This window comes from Mytilus trossulus, chromosome 6 (genome assembly GCF_036588685.1).
Source record: "Mytilus trossulus isolate FHL-02 chromosome 6, PNRI_Mtr1.1.1.hap1, whole genome shotgun sequence".
Taxonomy (NCBI): domain Eukaryota; kingdom Metazoa; phylum Mollusca; class Bivalvia; order Mytilida; family Mytilidae; genus Mytilus; species Mytilus trossulus.
In genome coordinates this window covers 80,533,842-80,555,060 of record NC_086378.1, presented here as the reverse complement: position 1 = coordinate 80,555,060, position 21,219 = coordinate 80,533,842, and the positions used below count along the sequence as shown (strand labels likewise).

Here is a 21,219-nt window from a genome sequence, read left to right as displayed (position 1 = left end):
TTGAGACTTAATGGTGTTTGCATCTATATATTGTAGTTAGAGATTGATTTGGTGCCCGATTGCTCGCATAGTTCAATGGAAATGGTAGTAATAAGTATTTGTATAAGTTACATAACAATTGGTTGTGGCAAATTAACGTTTGAGTGCGGAAGCAGCAAATTGACCAACTTTTCCATTTATAAAGGAAAATAATGAAGACATAATCTTTCAATCAGTTTAATTGAAGTCTGGAGCTGGCATGTCAGAAACAACTAGTAGTCCTTTGTTAATCTATATTTATCATTTTCATTTTGCTTTCTTCTTTTGTTAAATTTACTACCTATTCTAACATCGACTCAGACTCCTACTGATTTCTGTATGTATTGCTGTGTGTTTGTTTAATCCATATTGGCTTGAGGTAAATGGGAAGAGTTGAGATCTCACAAAACATGTTTAACTAATGTAAATACATTGTAACTACTTGTCCATTGTTGGATTCTAATAAAGAGATGAAAACTGTATGTTGACTTTGAGATTTCTTTTTGAGTTTTGTGTGTTTGGGTTGTTCACTCAGTGACATATACCCCATGTCTTCTTTAACTCATAACTAACTGTGACACTTCTAAAATTACGCTGTAATTTAATTCACCAATTAAACGTTAGGAAAAGGTAGATATCCATGATCTGTGCAAGCAGGGCATAAGTATGCAGTGAGGAAATACATTTGGAAAAGATAGACATCCCTGATCTGTGCATTATAGGCTAAGTATGCGGTGTGGAAATGAAAATAAAGAAGTCAGACGTTACATTTTATTACCAAAATTAAACCATTTGAAGGCTGACGTCTTCTATACATCCAAAGAGAAAGGTTCAGGCTGAGATTAATTTGCAGATCTTATCACTTATCCAAATTTAAATGTCCTCCCTGAAGATTGACATTGGAGCTAAATGAAAAGTTTAAAAGGACAAAGAAATATTTTTACAATCCATACATATCATTTTCTACATAGGGGTTATATTCTCAAGTAAAAATATTTTTATGTTATACTTTACCTTCAACTTTTAAGCATTACAAATTAAGTCATTATCTCAATATTTAAACATTTAATTTTATTTTGAGAGGGGTACATTTCAAAGTTGTAATATATAAAATGGAACTAGAGGAATTCGGTAACAAGTTATACCTGTCATTTCTGACTCCTGACTTTAAATTAATGAGGTGAATATGTCCCTAACATAATGTTTTATTGGTAAGATGAAAAGGGTCTTAAATTAACTCTTAATCCTACTTGATTTTATGTATGTTTAAAGCAGCATGATAAATGCCTCCCCAGGGACTACCAGTACACTTTCTTAGCTTAGATGTATAGATCTTTTACATGCTCCATTCTTATATATATCTCTAGTCAGTGACAGATCCAGAAATTAACAATTAATGAAATTTTTTTTTAATGTTTCTCTTTTTAGAGCATACAATGTTGAGTTCTTGAATATTCAAAATTTGTAGCAGTTCTTTATTTCCCAAAAATATTACACAACATTTTTTTTTTATAACAGATTGCCTCAACAGTCTTTACATGGCACCTGAGGAGCAACATGTAATTTAAAGCTCATTGTTACTAGGTCTGAGTTTGCTGAATTCCTTTTGTGCCTATTTTTCTGGTATTATATATACAACATGTTCAAAGATTGTAAAGTTTATTCCATAATGTCTTCTAAAACAGTTAATTTAAAAAAGAACTCAATTATATACAAATAAGACTTACAGCAACTCAATGTAGACACAATGACCATATGCATATACCGGTAACCTTTAGACAATTTTTTTCAAATCATTTAAAAAAAATCTATACAAATGATTGCTGCAATTATTGAATAAAGATCTACTGTTCATTATCAACTCTGAGATCTGCCCTTCCACTAAATGAACTTCATGATTTTAAATTCTTACAAGAAATTAAAATCAAACTTATATTTTGTCAAAGATCAACTAGGAAGCTTTGAAATCAGATCAACAGTTTACAATAGATACACTTAAAACTTGTCAAAAGAATCGGCTCAATTAAAACTGTCTACATAAGGACTTGTTAGTGGGGGTCAGGGGTTTCAAAAGTTCTTAACAGCATTTCAGGTCTCTATTGATATGTGAAAGGAGCATTAGCCATTTCTTTTTTTTGAAAATTGGATTTTTTTCTAAAAAATATCAAGATGTTTGGAAAGAATTCTTCAGTTACAAAACTTTATCAAGTTGGTAAGTCAACTGTCTTTTTTATTCTAATGTTCAAAGTAAGTTTCTGTTAGTGCTTGAAGATTAATTAACTGTTGGTAGGTATTTAACATTACTTGCAGGTTTCTTGCATACAGGTGTAATTGCCGTAAGAAACAAAGAGCATGTAGAGAACCATTGCCCTTGGCAGAAAAAATGGCAATCCTAGTCAATTAAGATGAAAGTAGAATGCAGCTGACAACAAGCAAGGTTTAAACTCACAGCCTTAGTGTTAACAGGCTAGTAATTACAGTAAAAGAAGAACTTGCACCACTATGCCATGTGGCCTTGTGGTGCTACTGGAAAATGGATACTTCTTTATTTCCTTTATTGAACAGTGCTCTCAGAGTTAAGTAATAAACTGTTGGCACAACTGTCACTCACAGTGATCTGTCTCGTCCTCTATTTATAATTTTATAATAAAATGCAAATATTGAAATTAAAATAGCAATACTTTCTTTAACATGTAAATAAAGCAATATACTGTGGATTCATTATTTTTCGTTGAATACAAATTTTCATGGATTTCGTGGGAACAGTTGAACCATAAAATTAAATGTTCAATGAATGACAAATATTCCTATGGCTTGTATGCACACTTCGGCAAATCCACGAAATCAAATATCCATGAACAAGTAAGTTTTCCTCAATCCACGAAAATAAATGAATCCAGAGTACTCAAAGTCACTGAACCATTACTGAATGAATAGGGCAAAATGATTTATGAGATAAATGATATGACAATGATAATGCAGACTAAATACCATTATAATACCTAATACATGGTTCGACTTTAACTGACCTAATTAAAAACTTTTAATTAGGCAGACGTTTCCAAGTCTATAGACCAGTTAATCTCCATGGAAATGAGATATACCAATGCTTATACTACTACATACCAAATATCATACCATTAGCCATTCTCCTTAAACTGACCTAATTTGTCTTTTAGTCAATAGACTAGAAATATGTCGGAAACAGCACACCTTAGTGTTGCTTTTGACTCCATCAATGCAAGACAATAGGCACGTCATGTATGATTTTTCTAGTTTATACAGTGATTTGAGATGCACAATAGGCATCTACAGCAAGTAGACTGACATTTAAAGGAGTAGGTCCGGTAAGAGCCCTTTTTGGACCAAAAATATAACAGTTTTACAAAATTGTTAAAATGTAAACTTATAGTTATTTTTTGGACAGTTGAAATGCTTCTGCGACATAAATATGGGCTGTTTTTGACAATACAATGCACATATATCGGGTTGTAGCACCATTAAGTCATGCTAAATTACTGAAATCTTCAAAATTCTATCATTTTAGTAAAATTTTAGACAGTTTCCGTGTAAAACAAAAGTGGCCGCTTTCATGTTCATCCTTAATATTGAAATGTAAGTTGTATTTTACAATAATACATAACATATATAAAGGTGGATGAACACGGATGCGGCCACTTTCATTTTTGACAAAAAAACATCTGAAAAGTGACGTTTTTTGGCATATTTGAGAGATTTTTCATATTTGGGCTTGAATCGGATCGTTTTTTAATGACTAAATCAGTTAAAATCTTTCACAAAAACTAATTGAATAAAGTGAAATAGACACTTTTAAGTGTTTAAAAAGTGGTCAAAATCTTTCGTCAGATGAAACTGAAATTTGAGGCCAAAATGAGTCCTTACCAGACCTACTCCTTTAAATTATATAAATAAATATTTAAATTTTATGACGCTGTTGAACATGAGAATAATACTGCATATCCATGTTAAAGCCATGAACAACCTTAAATATATTTTTTGCACCATTGAATATATATTTTATTATATGTCAAACATAGTGACGGGTCCTTGGGTTGGATGATCAATGCATTTGAATGGGGCATGCAGTTGGAACCCTCCCTTTGTCTGTGGTTAGGAACCCCCTTTTTAAAATGGCTGGATCCTCCCCTGTAAACATGACATTAGCTAACATTTGTATCTGTTAAAAAGGCAGCTATATTTCACTTTGAAAACTTGTCTACTGTTGTTGATGCATGATAACCACTAGATATATTTGACTGCTGTACCTCTATTTCAGGCATTTTAAACTTTTTTGTTGTTTCGTCTGGTTCATATTGTTGTCAATAAAATGGAATTTTGTGCAATTGTCATTAAAGTAAAAGGTTTAGATAGCTATAAAACAAGTTTATAAATCCATCAATTCCTTCAAAGAGAAATGCTTGTACTAAGTCAGTAAATATGACACTTGTTATCCATTTGTTTCATTTGTTTAAGCTTTTGATTTTGTAATTTGATATAGGACTTTCCTTTTGAATTTTCCTTGGAGTTCAGTATTTTGTTTTTATTTTCCTTTTCACGTATATAGTGTGACTAACTACACTTATGAATCACTGAGTGACTGGTGGACTCTCATGATTGAAGACCCTATCTTTTGTTACATATCTTTGTATGCTCAATCTATAATAGTTGGTATAAATATGCTATGTCCTATAACAATTTTATATCAATGTAAAAAAAGTTTTCTACCAATTATAATTTACAAATTTACAAAATAAAGGATTTAAATAAAATTAAAGCAATCTGATAAACTATAAAACTCTTTCTCTTATTTGTTTGAGCCTGTAACAAATTAGCATAAATTCAATAATAAAATTTAAATTATTTACACATTAATTCAAGGAAGATGTTTCAAATAATTGCAATGAAATATAAGATATATGCTAAATTAATTAAAAATAAATTAACTTAACCAAAAACAGTGTCTTTTGCCATATAAAAACTGAAAAAAAATCGGTAAAAATTTTAAATCCTTGAATTTTAAATTAATTTGAAATTAAAAGAATTTAATATGTATTACTGAATATTACCATAATTACCTTGGATTTCTTTTATTCTTTAATACATGTTCTATATGGGATTTTGAGGGGTGGTGGTAATTCCTTCAACAATAGTTGTAATTAATGGGTAGAAAATCTTATGTAAATACAAAAGCCCCTTTTAATGTTGCATAATATCAAATTATATTTTAAAGTCAAATATTTTCTATCAATGTTTGAGAAGGCTATCATGTTCAATTGATGTATATTTGGTAATTGTATACGAGAAGGCCAAATAGATAAGTTCAACAAAATGAATAATATGTTGGAAGAACACTTTTCAATCCTTCAGAAAGGTAAGTACCATTATTTGAAATTTATTCCTTACATTAAATTGCCAATTTTAGATTGATTTCTTTATATCTATTAATCTGCAAGGTAAATCAATTTTGAATTCAAAATAGAAAATTTAACTTCTGTTATCAGAATAAACGTTTCAAAACTCTTTAAATATGTATCATTTTACATTTTAAAATAGCAACATTCAATAAAATATTTGAAAAGAGATTCAAAATTGGTAACTTATCATAATAGTGATAATGATATCAAAAAATAACTTACAAAAGATAAACAATCTAGCAGAAGGTTATAAATGTCATCATGACATTGGACTTTGAAAATATTGATGTTTAATAAATATCTTTTCAAAAACTATTGTTTCCTAAATTGAGGAAGAAAATATTAGAATAATATTTCACATGTCCTATTAGCAAGCAAATAGATTTATGTACCCTTGGATGTTTCCCAGAATGGGGAAATGAAATAAAAAACTGAATAAAAATCATTTACAAATTAAGAAAATTAATGTACATTTCTCTTTTGTTTCATTTCCATATGGAAATTGACAAATTTTGCTAACCACTATACAGAACAATTAAGTGATAAACACCTTTTGTGTTTTAAAGTTATGGAATCCATTTTTAACACATCAAATTGTTATTATTCTAATTATAAACAATACTTATTGACTAATGATGATTATAAACCTAATTAATCATAAACAAACTACTTTTAATTCTAATTTTGTTTGATTGATTTAAAAAAAATTAAACATTCAAGTTTGCATGCACCAAATGTACCCATAGAAAGCCCCCTTTTTAGACCACTTTTGGTTCATCCTTTCACTAATGAAAATGTTTATTTTACTTCCTGAAATTTTCACAGTTAGCTCCTCAATTATCCCATTATTTTAATTACTGCCACTTTTAATTAACTTTATCAGATTTTAAAAGGAATGTATGACTTGTGCTGAACATTGTCGTGACTTGAATGTTCAACTATTTTCATTGTTGTAGTAGGGAATAGTTAAGCTTTTCTAGATTTTGACGTAAGGTTCTAGTTGCGAGTGATCAATTAATGTTATAGCTTATTACTTAATAAGACTTATTTTAAGTAAATAAGTTATGTGACGTAAGATTATCCCTTACTTAATTGCAAGTGAACATATTAATGTTATAACTTATTACTTTAAACAGACTTTTATAAGTTAAAAAGTTGAGTGAACTATAGACAGGATAATCTACTTATGAGCTTTGCACAAAAAATAATGGACAATATTACACAACCTTTAAATCCAAATAAATAAAATATATTTAATCCATTTTGAAATAGATAATATCTCATGTATTTAATTACCAGTATTTAAAACAAGTGAAAACAAGAGCTAACATACTAAAATTTTCTTGATGCTTCATTATTAGATACACCTTTTAAAAGTCAAGGTCAAATGAATCTTGTTAGATACACCTTTTGAAGGTCAAGGTCAAATGAATCTTGTTAGATACACCTTTTGAAGGTCAAGGTCAAATGAATCTTGTTAGATACACCTTTTGCAGGTCAAGGTCAAATGAATCTTCTCAGATGCACATGAACATATTAATGAATATCTTTGACTTATCATAAGTCCTTTTATAGAACCTTGCCCAAATCCAATCAACAGTAGCCAAAATAAGATGTCTTGGGTATTAAAGTGTAGTTTTTATACTGTGGATTCATTTATTTTCGTGTGTATCAATTTCGTGGAATAGGAAAAACTTGCATGTTCGTGAATATTTAATTTCGTTGTTTGGCTGAAGTCTGCATACAAGCCTATAGAAAATTGGCATTTGTTGAAGATTTAATTTTGTGGTTCCCTTGTACCCAGGAAAACTATGAAAATTGGTATCCAACAAATATTAATAAATCTACAGCAGTATAATGCAACTGCTGAAATTTAAACAGCAACACAGTATGGCTGTTTGTTCTCAAAGTTTACTTTAACTTTAAGATCCAATAGATACATGACTTTGTATATCAAAATGATCAAAGCTCTACTGTTAATGTAGGGTGGCAATCAATAAACAAAATACAGGCTTGGATCATGTTCAAACAGCAACCCACCAGCATAAATTCCTAACAAAATAATCTTAACTTGATGACCATATCTAATCAATATTCTTAAAACTTTTCTAAAGTCAACCTCTCGAAAAGTACTGAAAATATTAGGTGAGGAGAGAAAGTTTCTTTATATGACAATATATTTCATGGTTTGAAAACTATTAAATAAGTAAACAATTTATACAAAACTTAGTTTCTATCCAACAGTTAGCATTAAAAGTACAATCAAGAGGGATAATTTCCCCATGATATAAATTTGAGTTTTTCAATAACTTTTTTGTACAATAAATGATATATCAATTTATATAAGTAATGAGGTAAATTATTGACTTAACCCACAATAAAAAAGTTCCTGTAAATACTCATTACAGCCACAGGGGGTTGTAAAATACTCCTTTCTATACTTAGAAGAGGTGTACTATACATGTACAGTGCCAAGGTATACTTATTTTGTTTGTATATAGGTAAAGAAGAAAGAAACATGTGTTAATTTTTCATCCTAAATTATGTACTGATCATATTCCTAAATAAATAAAATCCTGTTTAAGAAGATAGACAGTATCGAATTAAAACTGTCAAATCTTGTTTGGATTTGTCAATCTTTCTGAAAACTATCAAATTATCACAAATATAGAGTGTCATTTCATGCAAAAATATGCCCCCGACAATCCAATTACAAACAGTATTTAAAGATCTGCAATTTCATATCATAACATCACGTTAATAAATGCTACGCAACATGTAACATTTTAAAAAGTGGCAATCTTTATCATTGATCATCATCCGGATAGTCTGATCGTTTATAAATCATCGTTAACAATTGACTTAATTTGCATATTAATGTAATAAATAGTTCAGTTCATACAATACTAATTAACAACATAACAATTAAATTTGCTGTGTAACAGTTTAGACGGTGATTCTTTATAAAACTCATTCAATAATTCTGGCACTGGAGTAACTACCGTTCTAATTCACAACTTTTCTATAAGCAATTTGATGTACTCCGAGAAACATGGATTTTTGTTGAAAATGCTCTTAAAAGATTGTTTAAAGAAATAGAATTTTATTGCTTTATTTTGTGGATATAAAAAATTATTCAAAATGTCTTACTCGGAACTTATGCTTTCTGAAAGCTCAATCATTTCACCAATAGAGCAGTCAGGTTAGTACAGATGTATTAAGAATTCTAACAGATTCTAATTTTCTATTCCGCCTTTGAAAAAAGGAAGACAAAATAAAAACTGTTGACAATAGTTAGAGAATTTGGGAAGCCATTCTGACTACATTTCAATTTTTCAATGCTCATAAAGAAAATAATATTTCTTTCTAAAAAAAAGAAAAATTTGCAAAATGTGTCAGAAAAATTTCTGTATAAAGAGCAATCACTTTTAAACTTTGGTGATTTCTAATTAGTAAGGCGATAAAAGAATACATTAAACCTTGCCTTAGGTTTGATCTGACTTAATACAAAGACAAGCAATCGTATTATTTCATTGACAAAATTATAATAGAGACAGCAACCAAACAAAACAAGGTATAATAACATATGTATTGACAGGTTTTGAATGAATGAAACAGATACATGTACACTCTGACACATACACAAAATTTCCCGTTAAGACATTGAAAACTAGGGGCCTGTGTCTTTTCACTTTCTATGTGCATCTACAATCATGGAGATTGACAAACATTGTAAACTAAAATATAATTCATGACTAAAATCTCTTTTTTGTTAATCTTGCATTGCTGATTATTATTTGTATGGCCTGCAACGAAGTTGTCAGTGCCACATAGCTTTACCCTTGTTTTTTACAGTTTCTCTCTATCTTCTATAGTTTTCCCCAAAACATTAAAAGGGTTAAAAAACGTCACGTAAGGCCAACAACTCCTTCAAGTAAACAACTAACAATCTCATCTAAGCTGACCATCTTACATATGGTGTCTTGCTGATCATTTCTAATTTCTAAAGTTACTTTGTTATTCAGTTTTGCTTTTTAAAGTTTCTTTGCTGATCAGTTTGCTTTATAAAATGTTTTTGATGATGATTTTTGCTTATAAAAGATTCTTTGCTGATAATATTTTGTTTTTAAATTTCTATCTAAAAAGTACTGTGGATTCATTTATTTTCGTGGGTACCAATTTTCATGGATACCAAAAACTTGCATGTTCGTGGATATTTAATTTCGTGGTTTCGCCAAAGTCTGCATATAATCCTATAGAAATTTTATAATACGTTGAACATTTAATTTCGTGGTTGACATGTACCAACAAAAGCCACGAAAATTGGTATCCAACGAATTATAATGAATCCACAGTAGTTTTCAAGATTATAGTCAATCATCAATAAAGGGCAATAACCCCAATAGGGAGTTGACTAAAAAATTCTGGCAATATAAATTTGTTTGTAAAAAATCCTTCACTGCTTTTTTTATAAAAAAATTCCAGATTTTTCCAAATAACCTCAAGTGCTACCCATTTATGACATTTTTTTCTAGAATATTTAACTATTCATAAAATGATTTAATGTACTTTGGTACTAAAAATTAAAATTCCACTCATAAAGATAAATATAATTGAAATGTGTCATTTCAGTCTTTTTGTTCTTTTAATCTGTTAATTATCGCTAATTTCCACTTTACTCTGGAACAAATACTGCTATCCATTGTTGTAAGGCTAATTTTTAACAAACAATGCGGTAGTTTTGACTTTCTAATTATTTTGTACTCATTAAAGTAAAAGTATTTTTGTAACTAATGTAAATGCTAAGAAGAAAATTTAAATGATTGTCCAAACAACGAAATACGTAAATAATTCTTTTTGTCCACAAGTTTTAGTTTTAAAAGATTTTGTTTAGATAACTGGTTGTAACGATCAATATATACCACAAACTTCTTATTTTTACGTAAAAAATTGACACATTGGATTAAGGAAAGACACTTGCTGGGATTTCAAAAGGAAGAATGTTAAAACTAAAGATTTTATAAATGGTTGACTAGTGAAAATTATGAAATATCGAATTAAAACATCATCTCTATGGGACGATTTTAGTGATGTTTAAATTTTAAAAAGTTATTGAGCTGGAATTAAAATCGTTATAGACTGAAAAGAGCAAAGAATTCACAAATCATTTATTTCATTGGGCTCCTACCTGCACATCTTCTGCAGATTTAGGAAATAAAAGACATTTTTGTGTAAAGACAATACTTAATCTGTCAAAATGTATCAAATTAGAAACCAGATGGAGGCACCATTTTATGGAGATTTAAAAACCAATAAAATCCTGGAGATGGATTATGATGGTTAGTATCCATGGTAACCAAAACACTGTAATCATAATGTCAATAACATTGACACAGTTAATTCAATTTTCAAAACATTAAAGATTTTTTACCCCATTTTATTTGACTACTTTTCTTCATTTTTGTTTCCATGTATATTCATGAATAAATAGAAATCTTTTTCCGTACATTTGAAATATTTGAAACTCCAAAAGTGTGTAAATACATGTATAGCCATTATTTCATAGTTTTCTATAAAAGGCAATCTTAAGTCTATTTTTAGAATATTATATTACTCTAATTTGGAAAAATTAAAACTATGTTATCAGTTATACAAATCTTTACATTGAGAATCACATGATAACTATCTGAGGGCGTGGATGGGGTCCTTCGTTTCTGTATTCTTAAAATTTTAGCTTCATTTTCAGTTTTGTCTTTTATTCTCTATTCTTTGTACTTAAGCACCCCATTATTCTGTATTCTTAATTATTTGACATATTTTCCCTTATTATTATCTGTTCACGGACCATTTTTCAATATATTTAGGCTTTCATTCACTTTACTATGAACTCCATCCAGACCCTCGTATCTGGTATTTATACTGATAACAATCAAAGCAATAGAATATAAATTGTCATGTTTCATACATGTTTATATCCTACTATAAGAAGCAATTTAATTTTCATGAACATGACAATTAAGGCATCGTGTGCCAGGTATCATTCAGACATTTTCTACCTCTAAAATTACGGATATACTTCTATATAAATCAGAACCTGTGATCTTTAAAAGATGGGTTACATTTGATTAAGGGGTACAATTTCTTCTAAATCGTCATGTTTGACCCTATCAAGCAAACACCTGTATTTCAGTTAACATATCCATTTCCAAATTGACTCATTTAGAATAATTTTGTCACTGGTTACCAATGCCTTAACTCAGTATGCTTAATGCCCGTAAAACGTTTTACAACTATCTATATGGGTTTTCTGGTTATAGAATTATACCCTCATTTTTACACTGCAGTCTAAGGTTAAATACTCTTGGCAAAAGCATATAGTTTCATTGGAAAAGCATATCTAAGTACAATGGGTGGACCAGTTTCATACAAACTGGATATTAAGCAAATAGGTAAGAAATATATCTTTTTTGATCTTTTGTTTTGAAGATACCACTTCAAAAACATTTGAAGTAATACATAATTTCATGATTTGAAGAAATAAAGTGCTACCCCCTCAATCCAAATATACTTTTTTCTAATGTTTTTACACTTTACATGGTTTAAATAGATCATTAATAAATGTATAATAAGTTACTAATAAAATAAATTTATTTTATATCCCATAAAATTAAAAACTAGCCATGCTCTATAACTCTAATGAAATTGGAGAACTTTTATCAATAAGGCTCTCTATTCAGTCAAATATCATTTTTATCAGACCTTAACCACACCCAATTGCTGTACAAAACTAGATGCACTAGGTAAAAAGTTTTAAATCTGCTATTAATTTTTCTTTTAAGGGATAATGATTCATTGCCATACAATCAAGGGTCTGGAAACGGTCATTTTTTTTCAAAGGGGCACCTATGAAAATGACCGAAATAAGGTAAAAAAAATTCCAGATCCTTGCATACACTATATCTCTTTAAATTAATTTTTAAGGGTCCATTGCACAGGAGGAGGTAATTCAGTGCTGTCATTTGTTGCTGTATATTATATTTGTTTTGTACAGAAATCAGACTGCTAGTTTTCTCCTTTGACTTGTTTTACATTTGTTATTTGGATGCTTTTTATAACTGACTGTGTGGAATGGGTTTTGCTCATTGCTGAAGGATGTAAGTTGTCCTATAGTTGCTTACTGCTACATCATTTGGTCTCTGGTGGAGAGTTGTCTCATTGGAAATCATACCACATCTTCTTCTTTCCATATACTCCCCTTATCTCTATACATTTATTTAAGAATTTAAAGGCATCTATCCAATTAAAATTGTGCAAAAATCTAAATGTCAAGGTCACTTATGAGCTGTTTCCACAAGTAACACCACAACAAAAGGTTTAGACTTTTTTTACATAACGGTCTAGTACCATATATTTAGGTTAGTAAGTCATACGATTTCTTAAGCTAGTAGTCATTCCACTAAAACCCAAATTAACAAAAATTTCCCAGTCCCACAGAAAATAGTACTAAAAATAAATGTACAAATGTGAAATAAGCTTAAAACTATCTCACAAATAATAAGCATGACACATATCAGCCGAATGATTATTCAGACAGAGTTTAACACTCTCTCTCACCAAAACAAACCAGAATGTATTCATTCTCACGTCAACAACCAAGTTAAATCTTTTAATCTTATTGTGTTTCTTTGTTAAATTGAAAAAAAAGTCTTAGTCGTCTAAATTTTAAGGCATTAATATATTAAAACCGATTAAAACAAATCTAACTAAAAGTCTACCGTGTGTTTCAGGTCTTATTTTCTAGGATGTTTCTAGCTACGATTTTTGATATTCTGATAGCATGCTGTCAAAACCTTTGGCTGGTCATTATTGGGATCTGTCATTTACTAAGATATATGTTGCCATGTTAAAGTGACATTAAATTTTTGAAATAATCATGGCAGATTTGACATTTATCAAAATGGATACGGGTACATCAGAGATTGATGAGGAGGATCTAAAGAGAATTTCTGATGCTAAAAAGGAAGCAAGTATGTCAGAAATTGATTGTGATGTGAAACCGTCTTTGATAAACAAATATCATTTGAAATTAACACTTTTTGATTTCATTTTCTAAAATTTTTATTCACATTTATTATGAGCTATTAATTTAAGCATGACAATAAACCATTTTTGTATTTTTCAAAATTTATTGCTGTGTTTTATCTTTGTTTTTCCTTATTACTATATTCATGTTTAGGCCGTTTAAATCTTACTACACATATATGGTATGTGGTTTGCTCAATTTTGAAGCTGTACCATTCCCAAAAGTTGCTGACAACTTCATCATTTGTTCTTTGGTGGATAGTTGTCCATATTGGCAATCATACCACATCTAATTTTTATATTCAAGTAAAAGAAAATATTTTGATCGACATGCAATCTCCAAACCACTTTATATGGACAATCAGTGCTGAAATTCATCTTCATTTACTTCATTAGAATTTCTTTTCACAGGTCTAGAACTTAATTTACTGATATTAATTAAATGTAAACAATCAACACCATCTATAAAGGTATCAATTATGTTTTCTAAGCTAATACATCAACAACTGAACATAAAATGAAATTTAAGATTTAAAAAGAATAATAAAATTCAACCCTTTGTTATCACAAAGAATTAATATAACCAAAATATTAGTCCCTCCCTAATTGGGTGTATGTAAATCTATGTAATATTGTTATACACTACATAGATACAGTTTATGAAATAATGACTGAATTTAAAATCTTCTAACAGTAAATTGAGCTTATGGTATTCTATTTATGATTTTCAGCTAATGAAATGGTCTTTAAATTATTGTGTCTTGTTTACAGTTGCAGGATAGTAAAAAACTGCTGTGTGTAAAAATATCTCACTGTATTAGTGATGTGTGTTTGTTTAAAAAAAAAGTAAAAGAAAGTGAACATTTTACTAACTATAAAATGCCTAAGAATTGTGTTGAAAGACACTACAATTGGATGTAAAAACTTATGAACAAATATGAAAAATCCTTGAATAATTCAAAGGTGAGATAATGTTAGTATATATTTTTCTTCTTTTTTACAGGTAACTTCTTCATTATGGACTCAGAACAGCTGGTGTCTAATCCATTTCAGACCATGAAGGAAGAAGCAATGGACAATGCCAAAAAAGTATCATTGACAGAAAAATTAACAAGTGTAAAAAATAATGTGTGTGAGAACCATCTCTTAATCAAAAACTCTAAACTTCAGAGGGATATCAGTCACACATTGAAGCAAATTCATAACAACGCCAGTCAACTAAGACACGAAGCAAAAGTCTATGACATCAATAAGAAGAAAACTGATCTAGAAAATGCTAAACGTTATGAACCCTTCAAAGATTTTGGTTATGATGAAATGCAGTTAAAAAATCAAACAAAACGACTTGGCATTGTATCGCAGTCACACTATTTAGATAAGAGACAACAGTTTCCTATAAGAGGACGTTCGGTCAATGATCTACATCCTAATGCTGTTGTCAGAGCAGCTCGTCAAATCTATCATCAACGACAAGTACAAAGTCGGCAAGAAGAAAGAAGTCGAAGAGGAGATATATCAACTCCCGGTACGTCTGTTGTTTCATCTGCTAAAAGTAGAAAAAGTTTATTGGGGCGAAGAAGAGATTCTAGATCAGCACCACCAATGAAAACACAGGCATCATTAAATTTTGAAGACAATAAGACAAAGCTTCCGTCGTTAAGTGATAAATCAAAAGTTAAATTTGCTTTAAACATTAAAACTCCCGAACCAATGCAAAGAGCAAAAACATTTCATCCTGGAATGCAGCGAAGACAATCCGTTTGGCAGGATAGTAGCGATGAATATGAGGAAGATGACGAGGAGGAGTATATAGATATTGACAAACTCCGATCAGTTATTTTTAGAGACAAATATCCAAACCCTGTCAAAAATGGTTATGATACACCTAGAACACAAGCAAGCTTTCAGTCATCAAATACATCAAGAAGACCAACTGAAGAAGACTTGAAAAAACAACAACAACAACTGCAACGCAAAATTGATGATTTTTTTGGACATTTAAACTCCCATGGATCTGATATTGAATCCGATGATGAAATAGACATTCTTCAACCTGAAGTTAATCCACCAATGTCAAAGGCAAGTATGTTAATGAGCATCTTCGCCAAATCTGTCTCATCCAATAAGAAGAAGGAATCTGAGAAAGACAGACTTACAGTAAATCAATTAAAAATCACAGAACCAGAAAGATCAAAGTCTTCTTTATCACAAAGGAGTAAATCTCCATATACCGTCAAAACGGAACCAAAGAAACCTTCAGATTTGTGGAAGTACATTAAAACATCAGTGCAGAGAGGTGAAATTCAACGTTGTCAAACTCCTAGTAAACTTATAATTGAACAAATGACACATCTGGACTTAACAAACTCGGATAAAAAACATATTCCACTCAAATCTGCCAATAGGGCACTCAGACATACTCCAACATTCAAAATGAGACAATTAGTTAAGCAAATGCAAAGAGACAGAACAAAATATGAACAGTTTGAAATAGATCAAAAGAAAACTAAAATGGCGGATGAACAAATGGACGGAGTAGAAATTATGGCATAAACGTTTTCGATACAATTTCCTAAAATGAACGTAAAACAATTTCAGTGCTATTATTCTTACATTAATTTGGATTATACAAAAGCTGTGAGTGCTAAGGTTAGTTTCAATGTTTCTAACAGTCGGAACTCATGTAACATTCAGTGTTTATTATATAAATACAAACAATAGACTTACATTTGTACGTTTGTGTACAGACTAAGAGTGAAAGATGAGAACAGAGTTATTCAAAGAATATCTTATCATGTTTGGACAACTGGTTGTATTTTTCTAACATTTTTGTACTTTAATAAAAAAAAAAAAGGAAAAATATCAGGTTTAAATCCAAACAGATTTATTTCATTGTCATATCAATCATACATATGGGTTCAGGTACTTTCAATCAATGCCAAATTTTCATATTTTTTTTTTTGATTATTGCTATTGATATAGCTGTTTTGTGGTGTGTTGACGAGATCAAAGAAATAAATAGTTGTTTCCCCAAAATCAAATTTTATTGTTCAAATGTCTCAAACCATTTATTCATATACATGTACACATTCATTTATTTGATGTAAAAACATGTATCTACATAAATAATTTTGTAATACAATGGTGTTTTTGTTCAATGTTTATTCTATGCACTATGCTAAAGTCCGGGGTAAGATGCTCAATTTAATAAAATATTGAAACATATTTAAAAGTGGTAAACAATGAACTATTCTGAAGAAATATTAACTCAACATATTCATTCTTATAAGCACTTACATTAAAACATACATTGAAACTTTTAATGAATTGTTTTGTGATTAATTGAATTTAATGCAATTTAGGATTGAGTTGCAGATTTTCATTGACATTTCCATGCTAATGAAATAATTTCTTGTCAGGATTATTAAAACCATTGTACAAAACAGGAGCCCGAAATACTTACAACTATTACTTTCTAATGATTAGATTGGTGTTTTAAAGCCACTTCAAGCAAGATGGTTATATTTTGTAGGGGGTGGGGGGCAATTTTTATTGATGGAGGAAACAGAGTGTCAGGAGAAACCCACTAACCTTTTTAGGTTAGTCAATTAAAATTGGAGTCCAATTACTCCAATACACCTACCACATGCTGGATTAGAGCTCACAATCTCACAAATTTCACAGTCTAGTGATTCAGTAGTACTTAAAAGGTCCAGCCACAGAAAAGCCCCAGTCATAAATCGAAAAACAGACAATAAATTGGAAAAAAACAAATAGATTTAATGACAAACAACACCCCACAAATACTCACAAAAATACTAAAGATTGAGCACCTCACCAGAAACAAGGAATGATCTCTGCTACGATTGTAGTGTTAAAATACAACAATAACATATGACAATGTACCTTAAGATGTGGACTTTTTGTGTAACTTAACCACAGACATTTTGAAGCATCAAAAATGAAAACTTTAGTCACTCAAATGTTCCAAAAATGTTGAACAATTAAAGTATGGTATTCTACCTTCAGTTTCTGAGTAATAATTGCTTGATTGATTGTTGGTTGCTTAACGTCCAGTGGCAAGAGAAAATAATTGAAATTCTATACAACAACTTAAGACAATGTTTCTCCAAAACAAAGTATAAACCGTAGTGATTGATGGACAGACATGGGTAAAAGTATATGCTCCTTCTACTTTGTGGTTGTGCTTTAAAATTATCCAGGTCAAAAACATTTAAATCATAGAACATTTAATACCCTACAAGTTTTAAAACATTTAATCAGGTGTTTTTCATGTCTGCATTTTCGTAATTAGTTTTTAAGCAGCAGTAATACTTTTCTGCATTGAATGAGGTTTCACAAATTGTAACTGTTCTCATTAAATTGTGAAACCTTTTTAATTCTGCATTTTAAATTATCACTACAAGCCGTTTTAATTCATATTACTGATAAATGGTAGTATTTTGTTTAATTTCATATGAAGCTTTAAAACATCATGACATCAAAGACCTAGCAACATGACCAAAAAAAATCTGAACTTCCGTTTCAAAGCCTGTATTTAAATGTCATTCATACTTATTTAATCTTTTATTAATTGACAAGGATTATCAGTTTGTCTGCAGAAGGTTGGTAGTTATCGCCAGGTACTTGGTTTCTACACCAATAAATTTGGATCGGATCGTATGAAATACCTGAGGTCCCAACGAGGATTCCTGGACCTGTTTCCAAGCAAAAAATAAAACTTTATACAATGAAATATTGAAAAACAGGTCCAGGGTTCCTCATCATTTCTTCAGAAAGTTATGTAATGTATTTTATCAAATAAAAGGTTGTATGTTGTATGTTGTTATCATCTGTTTTATCAAATGAAATGTTTGTCTGTTTTATCAAATGAAATGTTTGTCGGTTTTTTCAAATGAAATGTATGTATGTCTTTCATGAAATACTGTGTTTGTATTTAATTCATTTATTAAAATTTTTATTTTCTAATGAGTCTTTGACAAAATTTTAAATAACTTCTGCTTTATCCAAAAGTACAAGTTTTCCTTAAAATACAAATCCTTACAGAAAAAAAAAAAATGATCAAAACTCTACAGGCTAATTTGATATAAATTATAAGAAACAATTTGAAAGGAAATTATATTTCAAAGAATGCCGGAAATTAGATGAACTATTCACGTGTAAAATTGATGACATAATTTCTGTTTAAATGAAAACACCACTTCATTTCCTACTGTAATAACAGGAATCAATGTAATGCATAAAAAAAATCTTAATCAACACGAAAAAAAACAAAAACAGAAATGCATTTAAACGCTTCTGAAAAAAAAATGTCTGTAAAACTAGGATTTGCATTACACATTATATTCACTTGTCGCTATTCTCACTCCTAATTTTCATGGATTTCATGGAGGAGGAATTTAAGATTTCAACCTGGGATACAAAATTCTATAGACTTGTATGCAAAATCAAAACAATGCAAACATGAGACAAGTAGCCTCCAAAGTTAAGATGAAATGGATGTTACCAATAGTAGGCAACCATAAAGCCTTCAACAATGAAAAAATCCCAGACAGTTTGAAACAAAGAACATTCCTCAGTTTTCAAAATTTAGTACCAATGATAATGTATACTAGTACACAGTATTAATATCTTTTGCTTATTCTTCTATACTGTTGTAGAAATAAATTATGACAAATCAAGTATGATGGTGTTTTAATCATAATTCATTTTAGTCACCATTCACACTTCATATACAGTATATAAATGAATATCTATATCATACATTACAGGGGGTAACACAAAACGTGTGTATTAATTATCTAACAAAGATCATTCACAAGTTTTACTTAGCATTCAGGAACTTGGCCATAAATCTATCTTTGGAATGCTTAACAACAAAAGCTGACAATACCACAATAAGGAAGGTCCAAATTCATTATAATCGTGAATTATCACTGTAAAATTTTAAATATCTTAATTGGTATGAAGTCATTGGACTATATTGTTTTAAAAAATTTTAAACAAATAATTTTAACTGGTTACCGGCTTTTAATTTATTTATTTTTTTCAAAAGTTTTACAAGAGTAACAAAAGATAGATAATGAGAATGACTAATTATACCACATGTCAAAAAGTCCCTTTCAAACCCATGATGGACAGAAATATATTTAGTTCATGCAATTTTGATTATATATGGTTTATAAAAGATATAAACAACAAGAATGGATGCCCCACTCGCGCTATCATTTTATATGTTCAGTGGACCGTGAAATTGGGGTCAGAACTCTAATTTGACATTAAAATTAGAAAGATCATGTCATAAGGAACATATATACTAAGTTTCAGATTGATTGGACTTCAACTTCATCAAAAACTACCTCGACCAAAACCTTTAAACCTGAAACTGGACAGATGAATGAGCGAACGGACGAACAGACTAGAAAACATAATGCGCCTCTACTATTGTAGGTGGGGCATAAAAATGATAAAAATAGAGTGATATGTGTTGATTTGCTTCCTGATATCTGTGAGAGTTTATTTATTTAAAGTGAATGGAAAAAATATTACAGATGAACTAATTTCTGATGTTTACAAATAGAAATTCAGTTTAGATTTTTTAAAATCCTTAAACATTAAAAAAAACAAAAAACTCTAACATACTTGAGAACACAAATCATGTTACATTTGAGTCGTTGCATTTTATTTCATTTTTTTAAATTCGGTAAATCTGCGCCACAAGGTAAATTGTACAAGACCTAATATCAACAATCATATCATTTACATTTAAATGCAGTTTATACAATTGATATGTAGTTAACAGTTTTCCTGCAGAAATGATCCCCTAACGAGAGATTGAAACCCTAAAGACATACTTGAGAATTAATCTTATTACATTTTTTTATCAAACATTGTTCGTTACACTGGTGGATTTACACTGGATTAATGGTTAGCTGTATAATTTTACGCTTCAACAGCTTCCAATTTTTAAATTGTTAAATCTTTGGGAGTAATTACAATTAGCTTTGATAGATAAATACACCTGTATATTCAAAGCTCTTAGATCAGTCGAGATGCACTTTAAAAGGTATGAACGGAGTTAATCCGTTTGTGGGTTTTAACAGAATGTTACAGTGGGTGGATACATTAATCCATATATAAATTGACCGGTCACCAGAAGGTGAATAAGTGTATATTATTTCAAACAATTCAGATCTGAATAAGGCATAGCAACTTAAATCAATCCTTTTTTGTTTCATATGAGTCCATAAAATACATAATTTGGAACTCATTGGAGTGGGTACATTGTCTAACAGCTGATTTAGTTGTTTGAACTGTCTGTCATTTAATGTTAGAAAATCTTCCCATTTTTTCTCCTTATCTCTTTTATTTCATGTTTTAGGAACAGGCAGCCAAATGGCCAAGAAGTAAGAATAAATTTATGATTTCATTCTGTCCATATTTCTATTTGAAATCATCAAATCAAACAGAAATATCTTTAATATCAAAGGATGGACAAGAATGTGTCCAAAGTACACCAATACCCCACTTGCACTATCATTTTCCATGTTCAATGGACTGTGAAATTGGGTAAAAAATCTAGTTTGGCATTTAAATTAGAAAGATCATACCATAGGGAACATGTGTACTAAGTTTCAAGTTGATTGGACTTCAGCTTCATCAA

The 21,219-nt window shown here is 29.9% G+C and overlaps 2 protein-coding genes across 4 annotated transcripts in view; one reads left to right on the top strand and one right to left on the bottom strand.

Annotated features, from left to right (window-relative positions):
- Nucleotides 1-21,219, bottom strand: part of LOC134723042 (RING finger and SPRY domain-containing protein 1-like) — a 46,117-nt gene that overhangs the window by 6,619 nt on the left and 18,279 nt on the right. The gene's annotated exons all lie outside the window — the stretch shown is intronic.
- On the top strand, nucleotides 5,269-16,677 carry LOC134721978 (uncharacterized). Of its 3 annotated transcripts, none has more exons than XM_063585362.1 (2): nucleotides 5,269-5,410; nucleotides 14,539-16,677. In XM_063585362.1, exons 1-2 carry the CDS (start codon nucleotides 5,368-5,370, stop codon nucleotides 16,086-16,088), a joined length of 1,593 nt encoding a protein of 530 aa, XP_063441432.1. In that variant the 5' UTR covers nucleotides 5,269-5,367; the 3' UTR covers nucleotides 16,089-16,677. The 3 variants fall into 3 exon arrangements, with proteins under 3 accessions (XP_063441432.1, XP_063441431.1, XP_063441430.1); XM_063585361.1 differs by lacking the exon at nucleotides 5,269-5,410 and adding an exon at nucleotides 8,566-8,655; XM_063585360.1 differs by lacking the exon at nucleotides 5,269-5,410 and adding an exon at nucleotides 13,225-13,480.